The sequence below is a fragment of the Vicugna pacos genome, unplaced genomic scaffold (assembly GCF_048564905.1).
Source record: "Vicugna pacos unplaced genomic scaffold, VicPac4 scaffold_104, whole genome shotgun sequence".
Taxonomy (NCBI): Eukaryota; Metazoa; Chordata; class Mammalia; order Artiodactyla; family Camelidae; genus Vicugna; species Vicugna pacos.
In genome coordinates this window covers 2394364-2421386 of record NW_027328784.1, presented here as the reverse complement: position 1 = coordinate 2421386, position 27023 = coordinate 2394364, and the positions used below count along the sequence as shown (strand labels likewise).

General features: G+C 41.2%; 1 protein-coding gene across 1 annotated transcript in view; it reads left to right on the top strand.

Annotated features, from left to right (window-relative positions):
• The window catches only part of LOC140694797 (uncharacterized), a 135311-nt gene that overhangs the window by 13700 nt on the left and 94588 nt on the right, over window positions 1-27023 (top strand). The window contains exons 4-11 of the mRNA XM_072957859.1: window positions 8960-8986; window positions 10796-10854; window positions 11087-11204; window positions 11741-11864; window positions 16434-16493; window positions 17028-17148; window positions 22260-22369; window positions 23711-23834. Of these exons, the coding sequence (XP_072813960.1) occupies window positions 8960-8986; window positions 10796-10854; window positions 11087-11092 (92 nt within the window). The 3' untranslated portion in view covers window positions 11093-11204; window positions 11741-11864; window positions 16434-16493; ... (1 more) ...; window positions 22260-22369; window positions 23711-23834. The remainder of the gene's footprint in view (window positions 1-8959; window positions 8987-10795; window positions 10855-11086; window positions 11205-11740; window positions 11865-16433; window positions 16494-17027; window positions 17149-22259; window positions 22370-23710; window positions 23835-27023) is intronic.

Here is a 27023-nt window from a genome sequence, read left to right as displayed (position 1 = left end):
TTAGCTCTGCCAACATATGGAACAGAAGAGCTAAGTTCCAGAGTAGCCCAGGACTTTGCTGGGCTCGTTCAAGTGAGAGCAGATAGGATTTAGGCTTGTGTTGAGATCTGTAAGTTAACTTAGCTAGAAACGTCCTGTCTTTTGGATTTTCATAGGGGTAGTAATTCTTGATAAAGATTGCTTTCTTGGTGAGAGGAAATTTAATACAACTGATGTCTTTCTCAAAAAATATCTTATCTTTTAAGAAATTTAATATTCAAAATAATAGGAATATTTTAAAACGATAAACTAAGGCTTTCGTGTAGTTTCTTTGGTTTCTGAGTTGATGTGTAGGTAGACCCTTTGCATTACATAATAGCACATCTTTGACAGTATTTAAAGAGCTGTTAGTGAGCGCCCCCAATTTGAAAGCATCATTAAAGCTTGCTCTGAAATAGTGAAGTCATATAGGTCTTGTTTGCAGAAGCCAGATATTTGGTTTATAATCTGCAGCATAGCTCCCTTTATAAAATAATAATAGATTCAAAATTAACAAAGTGGAAAATAATTGATTTTTTTTAAAAAATGAAACATAAACTTTCTTGTGCTATTGTTGCAACTGGAAATTTTGAAAAGAAAAATCCTATTGTAATATCATCTAAGTGAAATACATATATGTCTGTCACATTTGAATAGTAACTGCACAGTGGTTTTTGAAGTCAGGATCATTCCAGCTCAGATACTGGCAGTGATGGTTGCTGGTTTTCAATGGAAGAGCCTAAATTTGCTTTCTTAGCTTTATTCTTTTCTTTTCTTATATTTTCTTTTCTTTTCTTTTCTTCTCTTTTCTTTTCTTTTCTCTCTCTCTCTCTTTTTTTTTTTTTTTTTTGGGTAGTGCGAGGGTTGAGTAGTGCTGTGCCAGCATGATTTGGGGGCAATTTGTGGGCAGATGTCGTGCAGCAGCAGTGAGATATTTCCATGCATTTTACTTTCCGGACATCACCAGGGAACATGTGTGGTTTGTGCCTGCAGGATGGGATGCTGCAGGACTCCCTGGTCCATCAATGTTATGTCTTGGAGCTGCTCCGGTCAGTGAATGATTTTCTGTGGCTTGGAGCTAATGTGGTCTGATGCAGATGATCAGATGTGTAACTAAAGTACTGTTACTTGAAATAAGAGAAAAGCTAGCAAAAATGTCTCTAAAATACAGGATGAGGGAGGAGAATTGGCTGAGCTGCTTGCAGTGGGGAATATTCTCAGGTGACTCCCTCACTGTGTCTCCTGTCACTATCCCCCACAGCCCTGCATGGCAGTCCTACTGAAGCAACCATGCACTTTCTCAGAAACGCGCTGAATTTCCTTGTGCCTCTGATTGTTCACTTTTTTTTTTGAAAGCACATCTTGCCCTTTGCTTAAATGCCATCCCTGCTAGCCACCACTTACACTCATTCTTCTGGACCTCATCCATATATAGCTGCTGAATGAAAGAACAAAATGTAGTATCTCCATTTAGTGGAATATTATTCAGACATAAGAGTGAATAAAAAAGAAAAAATAAATAAAGGGGAATATGAAAAAAGCCATCTGCTCTGGGTAGTCCACCCTGACTGCTCAACCCGGACTTTTCCCTTTGAAACCCCACCCCTTATACCCCACTCTACTATTTTTGATAGTATTTACCACCTTCTAATAAAGTTTAACATTTTCAAAAAAAAAGAGACATGCTGATACCACTTCAACATGGGAAAGCCTTGATAACAGCACGTTAACTGAAAGGAACCAGACACAAACAGCCACATATTGTTGATTTCAGTGATCTTAGAAATGCCCAGAATTGGCTCATGCAGTGGCAGAGAGCAGATGATGGTTGCAAGGGGCTGGGTGAAGGGGGGTTGTGGAGTGAGTGCTAGTGACAGGGGTGTTCTATTGGGGTGATGAAGTGTTCTGGAAATAGATGTTGGTGAGGGCTGCACAACCGTGAGTGTGCAGAAGACTGCTGAGCGCTGTCTCTGGGAGTGCTTGTTGTTGGGGCGGCTTTATTTTGTTCTCATCCTGTAATGTGAAGGGTCATCTTGTGCTGAGACCATTCAACTCCTGTGAGTGGTAAGGCTAAGAGACTTTGCAGAGTCATGTTTCTTTTTTCCCCCTTGCTGAGTGTAGGCAAAAATGGTTTAAGCCTGAGAAAGTGCTCCATATGCAGAAATGTCTTTCAGTTTTGGCTGGTGTAAAAATCTTGTGAGCTTTTTAATCATTTAGGACAGTCTGTAGGGGGAAACAGCCTGTGAAGCCTGGGTGAGACTTGGAAGAGCCGCGCTACCCTCCCAGACACGGGTGGGGATTTCACCCCCATTCAGGCAGTGAAGGGCCAAGACCCGTGAGAGGAGTTGACAGTCATGAATATTTATGTGTATCCGCTGCTTCATCTTGGATATTAATTTCTAGCTGAGTCATTTTGTGGCAGCAGCCTCATCCTACATCAGGAATTTATAGTATCTGGTCTTTGAGGTGAAGAGCTGACAGACTTGATTATTTAACAGTCTATCTTGTATTGATATCTCAGATTCCTTTGTCAACCGCAAAACAGCAGAAATACAGACGTCCTTTAATGCCGATGTGACCTGGAGCAGGTTTAGTTTCTGTACCTCAGTGACCTTATTTGCGTGTGGGGAAGATGATAACAGTGCTTCCCTCAGAGGGGCTGGTGAGAGGAGACTGAGAAGCACAAGTGGAAGACTTACACGAGATGCTCATGAATGACAAAATTTAGTGCTCTCAGCCTGGTGAGGCCTCAGGGGCAGAGATGTCAGAACAGAGCAGTCCTAGCCGGAGTTCGATCCACATTGGCAGGTTTTATGATCACTATCACCACTGTGGGTTATCAGGTAGTTTTAAGACTTGGTAATATGAATTCATGAATAATGTTAAAGACTAGACAACTCAGATCCGGTTTACATAGTTCTCAAGATTTCCTGTGAGAAATGGATATTTTTTCCCCATCTTAAATCTGAGTGGATTCTCTAAAAAAATTCTGTAGTCCTCCATCTTTTTCCTTTAATTCTCCTTTTTTTTTAATAAAAGTTTTTAAATGGAGTTACTGGGGACTGAACTGAGGGCCTCATGCGTGCTGAGCACATACTCTCTCAACTGAGGTATACTCTCCCCCATAATTTTTTTAAACTTTACTTTCTTAGTATTCAGAGGTTAGAGGCCTCTAATTCTTTTTTTGGAGACTTGTCCATAAACCGGTAAATCTAAAATTAATGGACAAAATTTGGTTTATTAAAAAAATCATTAGAACTTTTATCAATCCATTCAAAAGGAAATGCTTATTGAGTTAAAATGTTTCTCCTTTATGGTGATTTCTAATTTTTGGTCTAGCTTAACTTATTAAAAGTAATCCTCATCATCATAATGACCAAGCTTGCTGTGAGTGGACACCTACCAAAGGCTAAACTGTTTTTCTCATGTTTTACTTCAAAGCAGGTGTTTGACGGTAGGTATCAATGTCTCCTTTTTGCAGCTGAGGGATTGAGAGGTGGGCACCTTGTCCCAAATCAAACGCAGCTGGCGGTGCCTAGCTCGGTGCTGGAATCCAGGCTGCACAGGATGCATTCTCAATTTCTCCTCTGATCAGCCTCCCGTTGAGTGGTTTCCCGAACTCCTGTGAGTCCATAAATGACCGATTTTGGCGATCTCAGCCTGATGAGGCCTTCAAAGGAGAGACACCAGTGAGAATGTGAGACAGAGCGGCATAAATTAAAATTGTACATTTTCACAAATGTTGCATTCTCAGGTAATGACTTAAATAGTTTATGTTTTCTTTATATTAGTGCTATGTAAGCACTAAAAACAAAACATTAAAAATGATTATAGTGCAAAATAGGAGTGGGCTTTGAAAGTCCAATCATTGCTAATGATGTTGCTTGTTTTTCTCTAGTGGTGCTTATTGACAGAATAATTTACAATGACTGAATTTGTTTTATGTATGTAGTCTTAGTATGGAGGAAAAGTTTGTCAGTGCATATTGAAAGTAAAATCTTTACTCTTTTCTTTCCTGATGATAAATATGTACGTTGTTTCCATGGCTTAAGTATATTTCCTCATTTGTGAAATTTGAGTGATGCCGTTTACCATGTCTGACTGTGAGAGGTAGACGCCTTGTATACAAAGCATCCAAGAGCTGCTTAGTAAAAATGTGCTGTCACAATGACAGATAGTTTAGAAGGATCAACTGTGAATACTAAAGAGGGTGGCTTGTTTCTGATGCATATTCAATATGGATATATATGAATATGGCTTAAAGTAACAAGGATTCAGGGTTTTGTGTGTGTGTGTGCGTGCAGTATGAAGTTTTAATGAAATCTGTATCATTCTATTGAGACAGGGACTAGTTAAATTGACTTAAGCAGACGACCTTGAAGATTATTTACACAGAATGTGTATTGTTACAACTCAGTGTTCATGCTGCCGTGTAACTATACACTCAGACATTTAAATTCGTAGGACTCTGACCAGAAGCATTAAGTTTAGAAAAATCCACATTGATCATTTTCAGGGAATAAGCTTCTCTCTTTTGTGATTAAAGAAAATTTTGATTTATTTTTCTGCACTCTTAATAGGTTTTAAAATATCAAAACATTGATTTGACATGTCAGCTTTTTTAATAGAAAAAAGCTCATGCTGTTTTAATATGTAAATAAATGTTTTTGTATTTCAATACACTTCTATGATTTCCTGGCTCTTTGAGAAGTATTTTGCAAGATACTTAGATTACATCCTGTTGGAAAAATACAGACATGACTTTTATGAATATAGGCCTAGTACAGGTCTGTTGGTTTTTGCTACAGTGCAAGACATGAGGACTAGGAGAGCAGTATGTGCTACATAAGCTTTTAGTTATCTGATTCTTGTTTCTGATCCACAGGCAATTTTTGTGTTGCACCTTTCCAGGCAACCAGGAAGGCCTTTTAAGCCATAGGTGGCGCTGTTACACCTTCTTACAGTCTTAACTTTCCTGTTTGTAAAGGAAGTCTTAAACAACTTTTTTTTTTTTTGATTCCTTTGCTTAGTGATTCAGGGTAGCACAATGTCCATTATGTCTGACTACCTGGAACTATTATTCTGCTTATGTCTTAGTTTTATTCTATCATCTCGCTGTGAACATTTCAGACTTCCTGTGCAAACAGTTGCAACATCGGACTTTTCTTGCAGTGTTAGAAACCAGTGAGCCGGGATTTTATAAAAGAGCTAGAAGCGGCCTCTGGAGCACCTTAAAGCTGAAAAGTGTACTGAGTTCCCTAAGTATTATCCCCACCGCTGTGTGTCAATGGGTGGTAGGAGATTTGGTACATATACAAAGGGGTGTGGTGTTTTGACTTGGGTTTGCGTGCACGCGCTGCCACTGAGCTACGTGATCCTGAGTCAGTTCTTTCTGAGTTTTTCCCTCGTCTGTGAGATGGGGACACTCATTTCTGCTTTGTAGAATTGTGAGAATTAGAAATTATGTAAAGTGTTTAGCACAGTGTGTATGACAAGAGGGCTCATAATCTTAACTGCTGTTTGGTGTGAAGCCATCATTTGATAGTCTTTGGCAATTACTGAGAAACAGGAAAATAAGAAAAGCTGGTTTTATGATGAAAGATATTTGAGGAGGTTCCATAGTTCCTATACACATAATTTAGCATCAGCAGAGTCAGGACAGTTACACAGTCGCCCTGAACCAATGTTAAGCCACAGAATTTTTGTTACTTCATATATGTTGGGGCTTAAGGGGACCCAATACTTATACACATGTTGTGTCCAGCAGCCAACTGAGAGATGACAAAGAAGAACAGGCAGGCGATAAATGTCTCCTTTATTACTGATGAAGCCACGTTCTCCATGAAATTCAGGGCTGTGGGAGAGTGAGTGTCATGACACTATGTCCCAGAATTAGAGACTTACGCAGTCCCAGGTAACTCTGGTCCACAGCGAGCATTCCCTTGAGAGATTCTGACCCATAATGCACAGGACTGTCTTGCCATGGAACTGAGCATCCCGGCTGCTTCCTAAGGGTGGCCAACACTGGAGGGGAAGGAAAGCTTTCATATGCCCTGCTTGTCTCCCCGGACTCACACCTCAATCTGTTAGTGTGAGGAGGGCTAGCCGTGGGCCAGTGGTCAGGGGTGTGAAGGGAGAAGCAGTCTCCCATGGACCAGAGGAGTGGGGAGGAGGGAATCCCCCCTCAGATTAAACAGGTGGTGGCTTGAAACAGAAGGGTGCTCCTCAAGAGTTTATAAGAGGGGAAATAAGGATTTCCTTTGGGACTCAGAATAGTCATGAAACACAGAAGATGATTAGATGGGAGACTTGTAAATCACTTTCTTATTAAATTGAAATTTGTTGGGCACCAAAAATGTGCTACATTCTTTTCTGAGAGTTTTACAGAAATGAATCCTCCAATTTTCACAACAAGTGAGTAAGAAAGATTTGATTGTTATCCCAGGTTTACAGTGTGGAAATTGATGCACACAGAGGGTAAGTAATTTGGCCAAGGTAACAGAGCTAGTAAGTGGCAGAGCTGGGATTTAAATCCTGGCTATCTGGTTTCCAGGCTCCCAGGGATGGGCTTTGGGTGTTTACAGGTATCTGCATCCCTGGATCTCTGTACCTCTGCATCAGTTAGACCAGAAAGGACAGGGAAAGTGGAGTTATACAGGTGCTCACAGTCGTGTCTCAGCCACTGTCCATGGAGTGTGCCCCGTGATTGGCATTAATTGTTTTCCAGGCAGTAGATCTGTTCTTATAACAGAAATTTAGTCCATTGAGTTAATCTAGAAACCCTTCCTGCTCTGCTTCTGTCCACGCTTGCCATGTGACTGCCTGCCCGAGATTGGGCCGTGGAGGAGAATCTGTACTCATGGTTGAACTCTGATATTTCAATCTGGTTTGTAGTTTCACATCTCCTGTTACATTAATAAATTAAATTTCTGGTTTTCTTGCATCAGTGTGTCATAAGTTTGCTTAATGTGAAACCAGTCCATGGGAGCCGAGGGGTGCTGACGGTATAATTTCTGAGCATGTGGCATTTCTACCCGTGCAGAAATGGCTGGAGGATGTCCACCTTCCTCACTGATTTCTCCCAGCAGCAGGGTCCTCTCCCACCCCCGGATGTGAGGATGGGATCTCTCTGAGTAGGCCATTCAGAGGCCGAGTCCACCAATCAGATGAAGTACCTGGAAGTGGGTTTAATAGAAGAAAAGGGCTTCCAGGTAGTCTGATGGGCTGTTTGAGTCCGTTTGGTGAAAAGATGTCCACTGTCTGTGGTTGAGCTGCTTCTTTGCTGTTTAAAAGTCTGTATTACATGAAGGGATTTTAAAAAGCAGAAAGGTGTGATTTCAGGTGGTACATCCGCACCGGTGAGTAGTGCTGGATGACCGCCTGTGTGAGGAATAGACAGAGTCTTACAAACTTCATAAAACAGCTTTTAAAGCTCTTCCATCTGAGTGCACTTCGTATGGGGTCCAGTTCATGACTGGTCGCGCTGAGAGGGCACGTAACTGATGATGGCAGAAAGGACACGGAGGCATCAAAAAGGTCCCAGACATTTTCTCTGTTTAGAGGATGGGGCACAGAGTAATATATTTGAGCTGGTTTTTCATTGAACACTTTTGAGTATTTTCTAGGACTCCCCAATCCCCCATGGTTCCATGCAGCTGGGTGTCCCCTCAGTGCAGCTCTGTCAGCGCTTGCCCTGGGCTGACGCGGTGTCACGGGGAGCAGGACGGTCAGTGTCCCCGGCTCCTCCGAGCTCCGTCTCCTCATCCGCAGAGCCGGGTTTCTCATCCGTGTCTACTTAGTAGGATTGCTGAGAATCACACGTGATGGTTGTCAGGTGTGATTTGTGGTTGTCTCTGTGATTGGCGTATAGTCAATATTTGATAGAAACTCTTGTTTTTTATTATAATTGTGGCTCCTAGATTGCAGTGGTTTTTAGTCTGCATTTATTTTTTTATATAAATTTATTCTTATTTTTAAGTAAGCACTTGTATTTATTTATTTTCATGAAGGTACTGGGGATTGAAGCCAGGAACATGTGCGTGCACAACAGGTGCTCTACAATGGAGTAATACCCACCCTCCTTGTCTGCACTTAAAAATAAATATTTCAATACACAAAATATTCCTTAAACACCATCATGGGTCCTATTTTCTGCATAGACAATTGAATACATATGCCATCTCAATAAGAATAAATGTCATAGGGACATACCTTTCTAAATCTGTTTACATGTTTTAAAACGATCATAGCTAGTGAAAAACACGAGTCTTGGATCCACTACTTCTTAGGGTCTGCTTTGCCATCATGGGGAATTACATTCTACAGAGAAGGCTAATTGGATCTCATTGATATTTGGATGATTTTGCAATATTCAAGGCTTTCAAAAGCTGACCGTTTTGTATTTTAAACTAACTACAAAGTTATCTTCTAGAAGTTGTAAGTCCTTAGCTTGTGAAGTGCCCAGTAATTCAGTTTGTATATGTCTGTGTCTCTGTGAACGTGTATGTGTGTGATTTCAGGAATGTAGCAATAAGTTCCATATAGCCTTCTGAAATCTTTCTCCTCCAGTTCAAGGTGTAGGTATATATTTACACAAATAAATTGATACTCTTTTGTGATTTGGCATATTGGTGGGAATAAGAGGTTCTCATAATTGTTTCAGAAGGGTTGGGGAGCATGAGCTTAGAAAATGGGAGGAGATAGAGGCAGGGAGGTTCTTTAAACTTTGTGCAAGATGAGAAACAGTAGCTTTTCTTTTTTCTTCTAAAGCAAACTGGCACTGAATTGTAACATACTAATACTCAGAATTGCTTTTCTGATCAGAGACAAGTGCCTCAGATTTTTCAAGGCAACATGAATGATGAAATGTGTTTTAGCAGTTATCTTTAAAAGTAGTTTTATTTTTCAAGTATAAGTCTATAGACTGTTCTTTTTTTCCCAGCTGTACAAGAATTTCTCATTGATCCAGGTACGTGATCAATGTGTTTAGTTTCTTTGGGTTATTTATTTTTTTTAAGTGCTTGATTCATTCTGGTGTGAATGAATGTTTAAAATTTCTGGATTTTGATCTTTAAAACTTGCTGATTTATCAGAACTGCAAAAAACCTGATGTTTGTTCCTTGTTTGGTGGGGCAACCTATTGATTTATGTTGTCTGTTATAGAGGGAAATTCTTCCTCTAGCCTGTAGATAATTAAGTGAATGGTTTGCAGTGTGCCTTAAAAATTATTTGAATGCATTGAGCATGTTTGTCCAGTGAATTTTGGATTGAGTCATAATAATGACTTTGCTTTGATTCTGTGGCTTTTGTCCTCTCCACAAGAATTTGAATTCTCTGTTGCATTTTGTATTCGTGTTCTTAACAGGGGAAGGAATTTTGCATTTTTTACAGAGGTGGGTTTTCCTATCCCCTCTGAATTCCTTCTGTAATTGATACAGCGAAAATCTGTTATTGCAGTGCTTAATTATTTCATAAAAAATTTTTTGGCTTAATCAGAAACAATGACAAAGAATGATAATAAAAAATACGAAAACCTTCCTTCCTTTGAAGAATAGAAATGAGGTGGTCAGGCTCACGCATGCTTTGTACCTGACACACTTACTCTCATGTCATTGTGTATCATGAGTCGGAGATGGAGTTGCTTCAGGTTTATAGATTTTTGTTTTAACATTTGTGTTGAATTCATTCTCTAGGCATGATGATTCCTGTTGCCTTTGTGGAAAGTGTAGATGAAGGGAAACAAATGCTTTGTTTTGTTTTCAGGAGGCCTGAGATGCTGATGAGAAAAGAGTAGAGGGTGGGCTGAGGAAAATAGTGATAGACCCTCACCTCCAGGCTGAAATTGATGAACAAAGAAATCAATTAAGTGTATTGGTATTTGACTAATAGAAGTCAGACAGCCCAGACTGTCTAGTTATACCCAAAGGAAAGTACTGAATTCACCTGCAGAATTAGGTGCTTTACCATGTAGAAGCAGCTTAGAGCAATCAGAAAAATCAGTCTTATGATGAGATATAAAAAGAATATAATATCTTTTATTTCTGAAACTTTTCTACATTAAGTTGTGTAGAGCTAAAATTAAGTTTCAAGCACCAGGAGTTAAGAGTTTAGGTGGTTCTGTGGGATCGTTATTCAGGGATGTGTCTAGACCCTGCTGGAGTGGCCGAAGCTGGCAGGAAAAGATCCAGAGCCAGGATTTGTCATCCTAGGATGTCCTCCATAATGGTTCCATGTGGGAGCCCATGATTGAGTTAACAAGTTGTAACACATCGCAGCCGCCTGTCAACTTTAAGAAAAAAAATGTGCTTATTAACTGCTTTAAAGCAAACACCTGTGCATCCTCACTCCTGTCTCCTTGCCATAAAAAGCAGAGACAATGCCTTGCTTGCATATTTGAGGTTATAGATAGCACACTGCTTATTGCAGAGCAATGACCCAGGCCCTCAGCTATAAACGCCAGGCCTGCGTGGTGTTAGATAGTCTATTATCCCCAAAACAGGGACCAGGCTGGTCTGGTGGTCTGCTTTGTAATGAACATGTCTAAAAAATGTATCTTGTTCCCCTCAGCCCATGACTTCCCTAAAGGTAAACTAAGCCTTAGTACTCATGGTGGAGTCTACAATCTCTGTCTCATCCCTTCTTTCCCCAAGTTCCTGCCTACTATCTCACAACTGTTATTGACTTTTTACTTTGATTATACACAATAAATATGGGAGCATTTGAGAGACTCGTGGATTTGGCTCCCTAATCCCTCTCGCTTTCTTTCCTTTTTCCGCAGTCTTGAGAAATTCATTCCGTGTCGGTAAGACTTCCGCCAGCCAGAACCCACAGTTCCAGGTGAGAAGGATGCAGGCTTTATCCCTCCTACCCGAGGGAGAGAGAGGAGATAATTGAGATATGCTCCCCTGTGGTCCCTTCCTGCCCCATGGCCACTCCAGTTCACCTGCAGCCTTCTGGCCTCTGCTCACAGGGCCTCTGTCCCAGGATTGACCGCAGCCTTTTATTCCCTTGTCAACATTCCCTGTGCCTTTCAGAGGTTGCTCTCTTCTCTGCAATTCAACCCTGGCAGATGTGATGGTGGTCAGCGTCCTGATGGTCAGTTACTTGGGGACTCCCAGGAGCCATGCTGATTCTCCTGAGTCATTCGGGGTTACAGAACTGTCAAGCACTGCAGGAAGCCCATTCACGTGAGTTCAACACAGCATTACATCACTTTCATTTTATTTTTGAATTTTCAGTGGAGAAATTATTTGTAGCACACTGTTCCAGATTTTAGGCCGCCTGCTTTCCTCACCACCATTTCCTTGTTGGCTCTGGTGCTTGTTTTAAGAACCAGGTTTCTTCTCTGGTCATTTGTAGCAGCTGGGCTTGCCGAATCCTTGATTTGCATTTGAAGCAGAATGCTTCTTCGTGATGTCAAACTGATTTTCCTTGTCATGTCTGAATATTTCTTGTACACTCAGCAACAGTTTCAAGTGAAATGCTCTTGTCCAATTTCGGTTAACTAATATTTGCTGATCTCCTGCTTTCATGCTGAGGGCAGTTTCTTCTTCCTGTAATAAATGTTAGCAATTTGCATTTACTATGGAAGGTACTAATCCGAGGTGCTTTTGTTCTTAACAGTTTTAATACAAATCACCCATTAAAATGTACAGCGGATTTTACTCTATGCCCAGAAATGTGCATCCCAGTCAATCTTAGAATATTTTCTTCCCCCCAACAGGAAACCCAGTACGCATAAGCAGACATTATCAACTTCCCCATCCTCCCCAAGCCCCAGGGAGCCACTCTTCTGTCTCTGTGGATTTGCCTGTGCTGAACATTTCATGCAAATCGAGTCACTTCATGTAAGTGGAACCGTCTATTTTGACTGACTTCTTTCACACTGAGTAACGTTTTCAATGTTTGTCCATGTTGTGGCCTGAGTCAGTACTCTATGCTTTGCTATTGCTGAATAATATTTCACTGTATGGCTGGGCCCCTTTATTTACCCATTCATCACGTGATAGTCATTTGGGTTGTTTCTGTTTTTTGGCTCTGAAAATTAATGGCGAAAAGTAATGGTGAATATTCCTGTAGGAGTTTTTATGTTAACATTTGTTTTCAGTTCTCTTACTTGTGTGCCCAGGAAGCAGAATTGCTGGATCATTCAGAAGCCAAATGTTCAACTCTCTGAGGACGTGCCAGGATGTTTTCCAAAGTGGTCACGCTGTGTTACATCCTCACCAGCAATGGCTGCGGGCTCTGCTTCCTCTGTGTCCTCATTAGTGCTTGTTAATCTTTTTTTGATTTTAACCTATTGTAGTGAATGTGAAGCGGTTTCTCCTAGTTGTTTTGACTTGATTTCCTTTAGAGCTAATGTTATTGAACACCGTTTCATTGTGCTTATTGGCCATTTGTATATTTTCCTTGAAAAATATCTTTTCAGATCCTTTTTTCATTTTTTAATTGAGTTGCCTTTTTATTGTTGAGCTGTGGAATTTTTTTTTGATACACAAATTCCTTATCAGATAAATGATTTGAAAAAATTTTCTCCTGAGTGTTGTTTTTTCACTTTCTGGATGGTGTCTTTTGAAGCAAAGTTTTAAAGTTTAATGAACTCCAATTTATCTCTGTTTTCATTTTTCCTTGTGCTTTTGGGGTAATATTTAATATCTGATGTATTTTATTAAAACTTGTATATATAAAATAACTTAATTCTTAGGACCGTTCTAGGAGATGGGTGCGGTTGTTGTCCCCAGTCTATGCATCGGAGACTGAGATGCAGAGAATTTGACTGACATATTAGTGTCAAAGCTACCCAGTGCTGTGGAAATTCAGACCCTCATGTTTTTCCCTAGCATCTGAGCTCAACACCACCATGCTCCAATCTTTCCAGGAAACGTTAATGAAAAAATCTTTACTTTTTTGATTTCTTGTTAGATTTTTTTCTTATTGGGGACCTCAAATTCTCATTTTCTTTTCGGATATCAGTGTCGATTTATTTTAGGTCTCATGTAGGGAGAAGCATTGCTATCAGTTAACTTCTTTATTACTCACTCTCCAGTGATGATTGTTGCTAGTTGATCTAATCAAGTCATGCTTAAGTCTTTCCTGCTCATGACACTAACAGCAGAGTCATGACTTATAGAATGCTCAAAGAAGAAAGTACTTGATTGATTTTATTTTGCCAACCAATCAAACCAATCAGATAAAACCCTGGTGTTGACACAGACTATAAGCCCTCCAGAATAGGGTCACTGTCTTCATTGTGTTTCATTTGTTGGGTCACAGTGTCTGGATAGTGCCTTGCTGTCCAGCAGTTTTGTGAGGATACGGTGCTCGTGAATCATTGTAAGGACAGAATTTTGACAACAGACTGTGTTGTTCATTTCACGACGGGAAAGGTAATATAGAATTACTGTTCAGATCTGTTTTAAGATTAAGCTTTGAATTTTGAGAATAGTTCAAGAAGCCATACAAAGCTCTTTTTCACTAATTTTAGATCTATCTTAGACACATTATGTTTACATAGCAGAGTAACTTATCAAGTAGATTTGACAAAAGGAGTGTTATATTGATTATTTGTTTTAGTTGAAATATTCTACCAGGGATAAAGTCATAAGTGCCCATAAATGAACAAATATATTTGTATTTAAATGCAACATGGGAGCAGACTACATATGTTTCTATATAATATATATGACTGTGTGTTTTAATCTTTCTGTCAGTGTTTTAATAGTTTTTCAGCAATTTTGTAACTTTAGAATTCTTCTATGGAAATCACCCCCAATTCTAGTGCAGTTTGTACTGTGTATCCTGTCTTATGCATGGGATTCCACTGTCCCCTCAGTGAGGAATTTCCTCTCCTATTGTGTTAGGAGCAGAGTTAAAGGAACTGTGATTTCTAGGCCTTTGCTCTCCATGTGTTTGCAGTTGGCTCTCAGTCACGATTTTCCCTTTCCAGAGTTTTCATTGTTAAATTAGAATTTCTGAAAATAACTATTAATATGTTGCATTGGTCTCCCTAGAAACTTGACGTCTTTGTGCTTTTCAGTTTTCAATTTATGAAAAATGCAAATGCACTCTTGTTTTTAAGTTGTCCTTTTTCAATAGATATTTATCTCTTAATTGATAGAATAATTTTTCCCAATGAATGAATTGGTGTGCATGTTTTAAAGGATAACTTACTTTTTATTTTTCTTATTGTAACAGTAATATTCATTGTAGAGAATTTAGTAAATAAGGATTAACACAGTAATAACTTCACAATGGCCTCTAATCTCACCTGGAGATACAGTTGTAAGGTTTGAAATTGAGAATTATAAGTCCTCTCAAATTTTTCTTTTTCAAGTACGTATAGGTTACTGAGATCCTCGAATTCCCATATGAATTGTAGCAGCAGATAGTCAGTTTCTGCAGAGGAGCCCGCTGGGATTGTGATCGAGACCACGTTGAATATACGGATCGCTCTGGGGAGCACTGCCATTCCAAGAGCACTTTCTTTTGATAGGGGAATGTGTGTGGAGTGTCTGTCCTGGTATTTAGGTCTTCTTTAACTTTTTTTTTCAACAATGCTTTGAGTTTACAGAGTATTATTTTACTTTAATTATCTTTGCCTTTATATTGAGGACAAGTGTGCAAGGTACCGGGATCAGAAGTGTATTTGAGCCCCGCAACTTGCTGCCACCATGGACGCTGCGCTCTTGCTTCACCCGCTGTACAATCTTGCACAGAATACGACCTCAGTAACTCTCTCTTGAATGAATGATTATATGATTGTTGGATGATGCTTGAGAGTCCTTGTGATGATTTTTTTCCCCAGCCTTTCCCCAGTTCTTAACTATGCCCTTTCTCTTCCTAAACTCCAGCCTGGGTTTCAGCCTGCCTGTGGCATTGATTTTCCTTGTCTGTGGACTCTTCCTTTCACTGGTTCCCGATAATGTTACATGTGGGCTGTGGAAACTTGCTAGATGTCAAGAAAGAGCTAATCCATTGTAGGCCAGTATTTTTAGAGTTTGTTATTGTTTTATTGATTGAAATTAAATGAGGCTGCCCCCTGAGCCCTCCCATGAGCACTTTTGACCTTCCTACAGCTGATACTGCTCTAGTTGCTGCATGTGCCCTTTCCCCAGCCTTGATTTTGTAATTGAATAAGTCACCATCACTGGAGCCCTCTCTTTAAAAGATAAAGAGAACATTTGCTCCTTTTCCCTGTTTGGGGACTTCGATGAGATGAGATCCCAGATAAAGAATGGAGCCCCACCTCTTTCTGACCCCCGCTGTTTCCGTTCCTTTCTTCAGGGGAAAAGAGTACAATTCAACAGTATAAAGATTGATTGTGAGCTAATGAGATAGACAAGACAACCGATCATTTATTAAATAACCTTTCATGATAGAAACAAATGTATTATACACACAAACAGCACACAAAGCACTGTAGTACCATGGTTACAATCGTGGGTCCGAGTTCGTGTCCTGCTCTGGAGAGACCAGTCCTGTGAGATGGAGAACTGGTAAGTCGGCTTAGCCTCTCCAGAACTGGTTTTCTGTCCTGCAGAGACGGGGCTCGCTAGGCGTCCCCCCCGTAGAGGTGCTGTGGGGTGTAAATGACGCGCGTGGGCAGCCTGAGCACAGCTGCTCATTCCTCGTAAGTGCAGGGTAGCATAGCTTTTGCGGTGATGGCTTTATGACCGCCCCATGTAGACTGTCAGTGCTCTGAAGGGATGCCTTGTGGTTTGGAGATGGGATTCTCACTTCTGTAAATACCCAAGTATAGTGTTATTGGGTCCTGCTGATTTCAGTCTATTCTTTAGAAAGTACATATTGTAGATATATTTTTCAAGCATGCGTGCTTTTTTTCTTTTACTATTAAAGTTCTACCCTCTCATCTCTTGGTGTTACTTTTCATGGAATCCAGGAAACAGTCCTAAGCTACCTGCCTCTTCACACTTTTCCGTGGTGGTTTCCTTCCCTGATTAGAAGAGGGTTTTGCATAGGAAATTTTATTTGTTCCCCTTTTCTTGGAGTCTCTCTCTCTGTCTGCCCATCTCTCACCTCTCAATCTGTCCATTTCTCAACCCACTGCTTCTTCTGACATGTTCCAAAACGCATTTCAGGTAGCTTACAGAAGAACAGATACCAAATAAACAGGTGAGAAAATGGGGCCCAGTTCAGACAGTGAGGCTAGGAGGCGAGCCTGTGTGAGGGTTGCAGGCGTGAGACACATGCCTCTGCCATGTGACTTATAAGATCGACAGCAGCAGTGTGTTTCAAGCTCCCAGCAGACACAGGGAAGCAGGATTTGAGGGAGATGCTTACTGGCTGTGAAATAAATAAGTGACTTAGGAGAAGCCCAGCCTTTCCAGCTACTAAGGCTTAGGAGAATATTTTGAGTGTCTTCCAAAATCAGAGTATGGCATCTTTTCTTTTTTCAGAGTTCTATGTATAGTTGGTTACATTCTATACCTGGAAATTTCTCCAAAACTGCTTCCCACGTGAGTCCCATGGCTCGGGGATTGGGTGGTTCTGCTCATTGATGGGGGTTGGCCAGAAACAGAAAATGAGAGCCTCAAAGGGGCCTGGGATTTGTCAGTTATGTTTTGTCAGTGCTGTAGGGTTCAAGAAATGCTTTCACCGTTTCTCTCCATCTGAGGCGGCAGCGTAATCTCTTACCAGCATCAGGAGCTCAGGGCCACGGGATGGTGGGGGCTGACTGCACTGCCGTCAAGACAGCTGAGCTAGTCACTGCAGGTGTGGTTCTTTTACATACTGCAGTTCATGCTCTTTACTAGAATGTTTCTACAGGGAGTTAATTAACTGAGTTAATTAACATTTAATAAATATGATCTTTGTTGAAAAGACAGTTATAGGCAGAATATAAGCTGTGAAGTCTTTAAAAACGGTTTCATTACTGAAATTTCATTTGGGGAGATACACGGTTTATCTTATATATGGCTCTCTTTTAAAGTAACAAAGAAACAAGACAGAAAAGGCAGAGGATGATTTCTGTTCTTCCTCTCGGCTTGCAGGTGCCTTCACCTCCAGTGGCATCCATCCAGACACCAGCACTGACACTGTCCGTGCTCAGAACTGCCTCAGCCCTGAAGACACTGCTGACAAATAGAAGGGGGCCACGCCCTGTTACAGCAGGTGCTCTCACTTTGTGGGTCCTTATGTAACTGCGTGGTGTTAATCAGGATCGCCCGTCCTACATTGTGTGATGCTGCTGCTTTGTCTCCTAGTTACTTGTTTCTCTAAGTATTCTTGTATTATTCTCCAATGCATAGTACTACACACCTAAAAATGCTTTTTTTCAGATGAAAAAGAATGTGCATTTAAAATAATAACTCTGAAAAAGGGGGCAAAAAAGGCTATCCTTGTCCCGCTATTCAAAGATAATAATTAACACGTTAACGTATATTTTCATCAGTGTGGATCACCTCTGTCATAAAAAACCAGAGAGCACTCTGTGACTGTTTACTGTGTGGACACCTCCATTTTCCATTCGGCTTTTTATATGTTTTTCTACAATATTCTATCTCCTCTGGCATGATTTTTGATGACCAGTATAGCATTCTGTCTTGTGGAGGCATTGTCCATTTTACTTCGGACTTAAATAAACTTTTAAGTTCCAAGTATACTTAACTGAAATACTGAAAAGAGAACTGTGGTGGTAGAGGAAGGCCCTACCTCCCTTCCCCTTATTTCCGAAGAGTAAAAACTGTTGAAAATTTGATATATATGTTTCATGACCTTTATGCCTATGACATACATATATACACACATATGAGAATTCCATGTATACGTGTGTGTATATATGCTTTATTTAAAAATGAGACCATACTATATGTTTTTCTGCAGCTCGCTTTAATCACTCAGGTGTATATCATAGACGTCCTCCCACTCCAGACTCACCCGGTCCTTTCAGATAGAGTGGAGGGGTCTCCTGATTTGCGGGTGTGGTCTCTTTCCCACGCACACCTTTGGTGAGAGAATGCTGTGGACAAGGCCCTGGACCACGGCGAAATGCCGGCTCCCTCATTGCTCGCAGCTCGTCGTGATTTAACGCATCATTGTCTTGATGGTGGACAGTTAAGTTTTCTCCATTTTCCACTGTCAGAAAGGATATTTGACTGGCATCCTTCTTGTACAGACATTCCTGTGATCTTTTATGAGTATTCCTTTAGTTAAGGCTTCTGGAAATTTAGTCCCTGGATGTGACATTTACATTCATCACAGACTCCATTCAAGTAACTCTAGAAATTCCTTCCATAGGGGAATGAAAAGATGCACAATTACTTATGTAACCAATTCTCTATTGCTGGATATGATTTCACTTCAGTTTTTCTTCCCACCATTGTAAACAGTGCTGTGTAAATGCCCTGATGGGTACATCTTTTTGGACTAAATTTGTTTTTTCCTAGAGGAAACGATTCGTAGAAGTGGTGTTGAGTCAGTGTGTACGTACGTTTTTCAGAGTTTACATATCCATTGTCATGTCGTCCTCTGAAAATGTCGCTCATGGTTTCTTCTCCCACAGATGGACACTAGATAGAATATCTTTTAAAAATATTTGCCAATATGATGAGCAAAAGTGCTTTTTCATTGTTTTAGTTTGCATTTGATGACCAGTGAGGTATTGAGCATTTTTCACTCATTAGCCATTTGACTTTTTTAAAATGAATGATTCCTTTTATCCTTTGCACACATTTAAGTGGGGGAGCTTCTTGTTGGTTTGTGACAGCTCTTTGTATGTTATGAACATTAACTTCTTGTCTTCAACAACATGTATCACAGAGCTTTTTCTTGTCATTTCTTGCCTTTCATTTTGTTTAGGAGGATTTTAATTTTGGTAGTGTCTCAAAATATTCTTATGATAATAAATGTATTCCTTATGTGTTTTATCTTTGAAATTATTCTTAAAAATAATTTCTTATACTGGAATAAATCTCCTCTGTAGGTTTTTTTTAATCTCTAAGATGGAGATGATAATAGTACTTGTTAATGTAAGGGTAAGTTGAGTTAATAAGAGCAAAGTGTTGTATTTGCTGTTATTAGTACTTTTTTATATTTACATCACTGTCTGTAAATTATCTTGTGGTCCTTATGAGAGGAATAGTATTTATTCTTTCTAGGTGATTGTCTGATTGTCTCAGGACAATTACTGAAGTCATACTTTTCTCTTTGATTTGAAATCCCACCTTTACAAAATACTTATGTACACTAGAGTCTGTTTTTGAGCTCATGGTTCCCTTCTGTCAATCTGCCTTTCTTACTCCAGCACCATAACTTACATATTGTAAAAATTTATTTAATAATTGGCAGTCTGAATTTTTTTTCATTCTTTTCTTCCATCCCAAATTTTCTTGTCTAGTATTATGATTTTATTATTCCTGAAGAATTCCAAAATATTTTGTTCAAGTTAAAAAAAAATCAGATTGGAGTTGTCATGGGAGTTTTCAGTAAGTTTTGAATTATTCTGATGAGAACTTACATCTTTACAAAACTGCTTTCCTCCATGCAATTTGTTGATGTCTCTACATTCTCACCTCTTACTTTACCCCTCAGTACAGCCCTGAAGTTTCTCCATTTAGAACATGGGCATTATTTTTTAACTTATTCCAGATTATTGTTTATGTTTTTGTCAATTTTGTAAGTGAAAATTTTTTGCTATTATATTTTTAAACGCTTAAAACTGAAATTTAGAAAGGAAGATTCGGTTTGTAAATACTCACTTTGTAATTTGTCATTTAAAATTGTAAGTATTAAGTAGTTGTTCCAGAATCCTTTCTTTTTTGTTTTTAAAAATTTGTGTCGAAGATTCTCAAAATGTTCATAGCTAAGTAGTATAGGTGGGGAGACAGATGGAGAGAGGTAGTGTGGCTCATGTACAAACTGTGAGCAGTTTCATGGCTGCCTTTAGGCTGGAGAAACCACAGAAGAGCCCAGGTTAGACAAGGAATGGCTTTGTATGCACTTGAAAGCCAGCTTTCCTGCCTGTATGGTGAAGCCTGGTGGGCGTGGCAGGTAGATGATCAAGGTCTGATCAAGGTCATTTGCTGCACAGAGCGCTGTGTCTGTGAGAAATGGTGACCATTGCCATGGCAAATGCTTGGTGCCAGGAACAATGCAGGGGAGCTGGGGAGCCTGTGTTAAGGATTTTCCAGTCCTGGGAGTGGGAAGATAAGACTCTGCATTCAGATCTGAGTTTGAATTAATCCTCTTTAGTTTACTGGACCTCTGACTTTTGTCAAGTTATGCATCCTGTTTGAACTCCTGCTTTGTTGTCTCTCAAAACAGAAGAATTACAGCCTGCTGCTAGAGTGTTTGATCAGGGTAAATGATTTGTGTCTATAAGATGCCACGTACAGTCACAAGCTCAGTGAGCAATGAGCTGTCCCCTCTTCTCCTGCAACTCAGTGCTCGATAAGTCATCAGCAGAAAGCGAGTCCCTAATTTGTATGTGGTGCAAGGAAGAACAAAACTAACGTCTTGCCTTTCCCTGGCAGTATTCTTACTTCTTTGCTTCATGTACCTCTTTCCTCCTTCACTCTCCCCTTTCACCTCCTCCACCAAGAGCCTGAGACTCTCTCAGAACACTAGATTCAAATTATTTAAATGTTGGCTCATTCCCATGAAATGACAGTGACTTAAAAAAACTGTACACATCCCAGAATTCATTGTATTTGATTTACACACACACACACGTGCACAAACACACACACACACACACACACACATCAGGCTACCTCCCATTTACTGAGGGAGAAGGGCCACTTTTTCTGAGTTTTCATTTACTCAGCGTGAGAGCAGTCTCTTAAGCAGAATTTCACCTGGCTTCGTGCATGGTTTTTTAAATTGGATTTCTGCTTTTTGTCCATAAAAATATTCTCCTATTAGAAGACAGGAAGTGGAGACATAGATATTCTGCTGAGATATTGGTGTTATCATATTTGAGTTTTAATGGACATAAGGCGGCATAGAGTCATACATTATTATGGATGAGAATCCTTGATGATGTAACTTGGACAAGAATCTGGGTCTCCTGCCATCGTGTCCATGCGGGTGAAGAGGCAACTGGGTGGGGGATGGCAGGGAACCTTCTTGCTTGAGTTCCAGGTTCTTGTTAGTTTTCATTGCTCAGCTGCCTTTAGTTTATGTCCATGAGGCCTCTCATGGGAAGGTCACTATGTCCTGAGAGACTGAGTTACTAATCAGCAGAAAGCTCTGGACCCACTCATATTTTCCAGAGTTTTTCTGCTGACCTGCTGACACTTTATATAAATGAGACCTAACAAACTACTGGATATAAAATCCTTATTGTTATCATTTGCCCTCAAGTTCCATAGGAATAGGGTGCTGTCTCAGGCTGTCTAAGGCTAGATCTGAACAAAGATAGGGTGATAGGCTCCGCTGCTGGACCCTCCCCAGTCGAATGGGATTTCCACCTTAGTTTTTAGAATCAGGCAGATGAGTTCAAATCTTGTCTTTACCAGTTATTAGCTTTGTGACCTTGGGGAAATAACTACTTTTTTGGTTCCAATTTTCTTTATCTGTAAATAAGTTCAGTATTTATTTTAGGGTTTTTGTTTTAGAATTGAATGTGCTAATTCCCTAATTTATTCCTAAAATACTGATCACATGGTTCTATGCTGGTGCCTTAGTAGTTGATTGCTAAGGGACTCAACAGTGAGAATGGGGATGGGGCCCCCTGGATCATACAGCTTATATTCCAGGATATGCTTGTAAAAGACAAGATTGCAGTGGATTTTTAGTAAATGTCCATTCCTTTCCTAATCCCCATTGATTGTGTATATATCTTTATACTAATATATGAACAATTTTTTTTGCAGTTTAAATCTCTTTGTAGTATTTAAAGAATGTAACTATAACAAAAATACGTGAAATAAAATGACTTGACTTTTATTTTCCTTTCAATAAGCAAAACAAAATAAAATAGAAAAGAAAAGAAAAAGTATTGAAGGAGTAGAAATAATTTTATTTCCGTGGAATCAACTCCCTATGTTAGGTTTTTCCATTGTGTTGTTCAACATCATATAAAATTGACAGGTTGTGACTTCAGTGTTGATAGCTAGGTGAGTATAGTTTCTTTTTGTGGTTGTCTTTGATGAATTATTTGCACTAGATCATAAATGATGTGCATGTTACATATTGGAAACGAGGAAACATTGGAGACATACTACCTCCAATGCAGTCATTTTGTTACCGAGTCCAAACTCGTTCTGCTCGCCGCATGACAGGCCAATAAACCGGGAGATGAGGTGTTGGAGCAAGGAATAGTGACTTCACTTGCAATGCTGGCAGACCCAGAAGACGGCAGACTGATGTCCTGGAGAACTATCTTCCCCAAGTAAGAATTCAGTCTCCTTTTATACTAAAAAGGGGCGGGGTTGTGGTTGGTTGTTGCATACTTCTTGCTTTATGAATTGTTTGTCCTTTGAATCCGCTGTTCTTGCAGCTGTCCATGTGGATCAAATCATGGTACCCCTGTAAAACCTCCAAAAAAACAAAGGCTATTCTCTATTATGCAACTTGCCATCTCTACAGAAGTGCAGATGAGCTAACATTTTTAAAGATCAGGGCCAGGAGAATAGGCTTTCCTGCAGATTTCAGGCTAAAGGCAACTTTCTTTTTCAAATGGTGCAGAGCTACCAAGTCTGAGCCTAGGAAACAGGGCACAGGTTTAAACCCAAAGGAACAGATTTAACATAGGGTAAAAACTGTTACATTTTATTACAATTCCGTTTCCAGCTTCATAGATAATATTAGTAAGAAATATGAGCAATTTTGTATTTTTGCTTCTTAATAACCGATAAGTGTACCAACTATATTTTGTGAGCAGGGATGCTGTGCAGGCATTGGGGTGACAGCAAACTCTTGTAGGGGGTGGCCAACCCTGCAACATCTCTGATGCCCCGTGAGTGTTGGTGAGGGTCCCCGTAGCCAGGGGCTCTCTTCAGGAACCAGCATATGGGCATTGACCTCTGGAGACCTCTTTTTCGGCTGCAGGAATTTTTTCAGATATTGAGATTGAAAAATCACTCCAGCTGGGAATAATTAGGGAAAAAAAAGAAAAGGAAAAGGGTTTGGAGTAGAGTAGAAGAGTAGGACTTAAGATCACGGAGCCTGAGTGCTTGGCAGCGGGGCCTCGGGAGAGAGGGGAGCAGAGGTGGGGAGGGGCCTGGCTCCGGAACCAGCTCCTGTAATTGTCCCTGCACGCAAGCCACATAGCTTTAAATTGGCCTGGGCCACCTCTCTGGGCTGGATATCACCCTGGGCAGAACCGTGGTATCTGTAAAGTAAAATGACTTCACAACTATTGCACAGAGCTGCAGGTGTAAGAGAGCCTAAGCCTGTCTCAGAGTGCAGGGGACAAGCGGAAAGGAATGGCAAAATTTCCACTGACAATTGAAATTTTGTTAAATAGCCTGCTACAGTTGTTTGCATCACTTGAATGAATGCAGGCATATTTCTGTGGGCATTTATAGGTTCACTGAACCCCACCAGCCCCTCTTGCCCCCATCGGAGATGGGCTTTCTCAAGCACAGTGCCCCTCCTGCTTGGGTGGAAAACGCTGCTGGTCCTTGCCTGGGGCCGGGCTGCTGCAGGGCACTGAATCCCCGAGGCACGGCCTGTGAGACACGACAGGAACATCTCTGCTCTTGACTGGGTGCCTCCGTTTCCCCTGCAGTGTAAAAATGCCGGTGACTGAGTTAGAAGCATGCTTCCAAGCTGTCCATGTCCTTGGCATCCAGAAGCGGAGCCTGGAAGCTTTCGAATTTATCCAGAATGCGGTTTACATTCACCTTCAGCAGGTGAGTGTATGTCCTTACACAAGTGGAGGAATTACTGCAGTTTTCCTGGAACTTTCTCACTACAAGTCCATTTGATTTTTCTGTGCTAGGATTCAGTATGGCCTGCTAAAAACTCTGGAGTGAGATCTTGAAACCCTGATGAAGAGCATTATTTATTTCATTTCTCTATATGATACTCTTTTACTTTTAAAATTCAGAATTTTTGGTTGTTTCAAAAATTTTTGGGGGGGTTGGAGAATCATGTTTACTCTTACCATCTTTGCAACCTGTTGCTTTGTGCCTCTCACCTGTCTTCTGTCACTTGTGAGGCGGTTCCATTTGTGACCCTGTCCGGGTTGTTCATGTTATAAAACATAAAGCCTGTAAAAGTACAGTCCCTTTTCCTCCGAAGACATTCCACAAATACTCCTTTAACCTGGGTGTGGTTTTAAGAAGACAGAATCTTTAGAACATGTCCTTGCAGGTTGCTAGTGCAAAATCCCAAAATCAATAGTCTAGCTCAACATCTAAAATCTTTCAAATTTACCTTGGAATTGTATGGATAAGTGAAGCAGTTTGCTAAGAACTCAGACCAGGTTTAGAATACAGGTTGGTGTAGCTCAGCAGGTCCTCCGAAGCTGATGCTCTGCCAGAGGGTGGGGCCGAGGGGAGAGGGCGGGTCCTGCCCTCCCTGAGGTGACAATTTCATGGCAAAGACTTTCACCTGGTGAAGAACTTGGAGTTTCTTCTAAGAAGAGTGGGTCTTAAAAGAGTCCAAAAAGCGCGGGAGTGGCACAGTCCCATTTGTCTCAAGTAGGGGAGAGCGGCTGTGGAGCCACTTAGGAGACTCGTGAGTCCAGGTGGGCAGTGTTGGTGGCTTCCACTTGAGCTGTGGGACGGTCAGTGTTTAAAAGCGAACATATTGAAGGCATGTTTAGATGGTAAAAAGGAAAGGATGAAGGCTGGCTGTGAATGCAGGATGGAGTAAGGCCCAGGTTTCTGGGTGGATTAATGAGGTAAATGATGGTCCTTCTGTGCTCTGAGGAGGGAAAGCTGCAGAGGGAGTTCTGCGGAAATCTGATGAGTTCAGCTGTGGGTAAAGTGAAAGGTTGTTAGATGTGTGGTCTGGGAGCTCAGGTGAGAGCCAGTAGTGAGTAGGGGGAGGTGAGAGGGACTTTCAAATAATTTTGTATTGTGAACATACAAATAAGTATGAGTAATGACACATTTAACACCTCTATATTCTGGATTTAAAGCCCAGTAACATTTTGCTATACTGACTGCAGAGGTTCTTAATATTTTTTAATAGAAATAAGTAGAAACAAAATAGTGGAGTTAGTGAGCATCTTAGAGTAGATGTGTGTCCTTGTATGTATTTTTATACCTCATCTGTTTATAACCATAATCTACAAAAAGTTATCTTGCTTAGCATAAGAGTTAAACACAGGGACGTGACACACATTGTTGGGGGTTGAAGCTGATCTTCTCGGGCAAATTATGGACCCTCTCTTTGCCTTAGTTGCATCGTCTGTGACTGCCCCAGGGCCCCTCATCACAGCTGATTTCCTAGAGTAGATGTTGGGAGGGAGGCTGCTGAAGGGAGTAAGAGGTGGCAACTGCTAGGGATATTGAAGAGAGACAAAAACAGATTAAAGCCGATAAACTGAGTACAAATACCCTCTAAATAGAAGGAATCCCGCAGTGTTTTGAGCCGCTTATCATAAGGGAAAGAAAATCACTTGGATCCAAAGCTCTTGAGCATATGAGTATTGTGGGTGGGAGGGTGTCATTATAAAAGTGTTGAGAAAAGGCCTCTTTGTTTTCCTTGACATTACCAGTAAGGATGGGGAGCAGAAGCGAAACCCTCTGCTTACCGGTTGAAGGTGCTGTTTTGTGCGAAACTGACCAAAGTTTGGAAACCAGTCATCAGCGATGCTGGCAAATGAAGAGGCTTCTGGATTGGGTGGGGCACTTGCTGTGACTTCCAGGTGACCTGCTGGCTGGGGGCTGTGTGGCGGGCAGTAGTTTTGCAGGGTAGCCCGGGCATAATCCCTAGCTCTGATGCTGCTGGTCTGATTAACAGACCTGGGCGCACACTGTCCTAATGGGGCAGCTCGGGATGTGGCCCTGCCGTGCTGAGAGCGAGAAGAGGGCTCCCCTGAGGAGGTGTCCCTGCAGAGACTGGAAACGTCCTCCTGCAGGGGAGGAAGAGCCTCTGAGCAGCGGGCCGGATGCACAGGCAAGACCAGCATGAGCACTGATGTTTCCGGGAGCCGAAAGTCATACAGTGGCCCAAACGGCCTTGTTCCTCAGAGACTGGAGGGAATAGATGCTGAAAAGGCAGGCTAGGGTCAGACCCTGTGGTGGGCTATGAGTGACAGGAGAGGATTGTTCAGGCAGGCATGAGACAACCCTGTGGGCGTCCCAGCTGGGGCGTCACGCCGAAGGGAAGAGCAGAGTTATAGACTTTGCCACTTATTAGCTGTGTGACTTTGAGCAATATCACCCCACCTCTCTCTATATATATCTTCATCTGTAAAGTGACACAGTGACAAGGTCGTGTCATCAGAAGTATTAGCTTAGCTCTGATCCTCTTTGTCGACTCCTGTCAGTGCTTCCCTGCAAGGTTCTGCAACGGCTGCTTTTACCCTGAGACGGGAGGGCATAGAGGGACACTGTAATACCCGAGGGAAGGAAGGGGTTGCTTTAAAAGCAGACATGTAACAGCCTGCAGCTGCAGACCTGCAGGCAGTTTGGTTGACGGTCCTTGAGAGGACTTTGGAGGCCTTAGCGTCGTCTTAAGTCTTGTTTCCTCTTGGGGACCGGATTTGCCTTTGGGGATTGATGTTGAAGATTTGAGCTTCTGCAAAGTTGTTTTCAGAGATGTGTATATACGTAAAATATCATATAAAATAAAATGATTTATTTAACGTGTGCGAATTTGTAGCTGTTAGGAACAGCTCTGTTGGCCTGGTCTCCACGGAGGACACCAAGGGTCAGCAGAGCGTGCAGGAGGGCAGGCAGCCTGCAGTGCTTCTGCGGGGTGTTCTCCCCAGCAGGGTGCTCTGCTGAGTTGAGTCTTCTACGAGTTTTGTTGCCAGAGGAGCAGACAGCAAATTAATGAGTTCTAGAGGGATTGTATAATGACAGGAAGAAATAGGAACCCGGAGATTTTCTGGACTAAAACACGCTTTGGTTCCTGATTCAGTG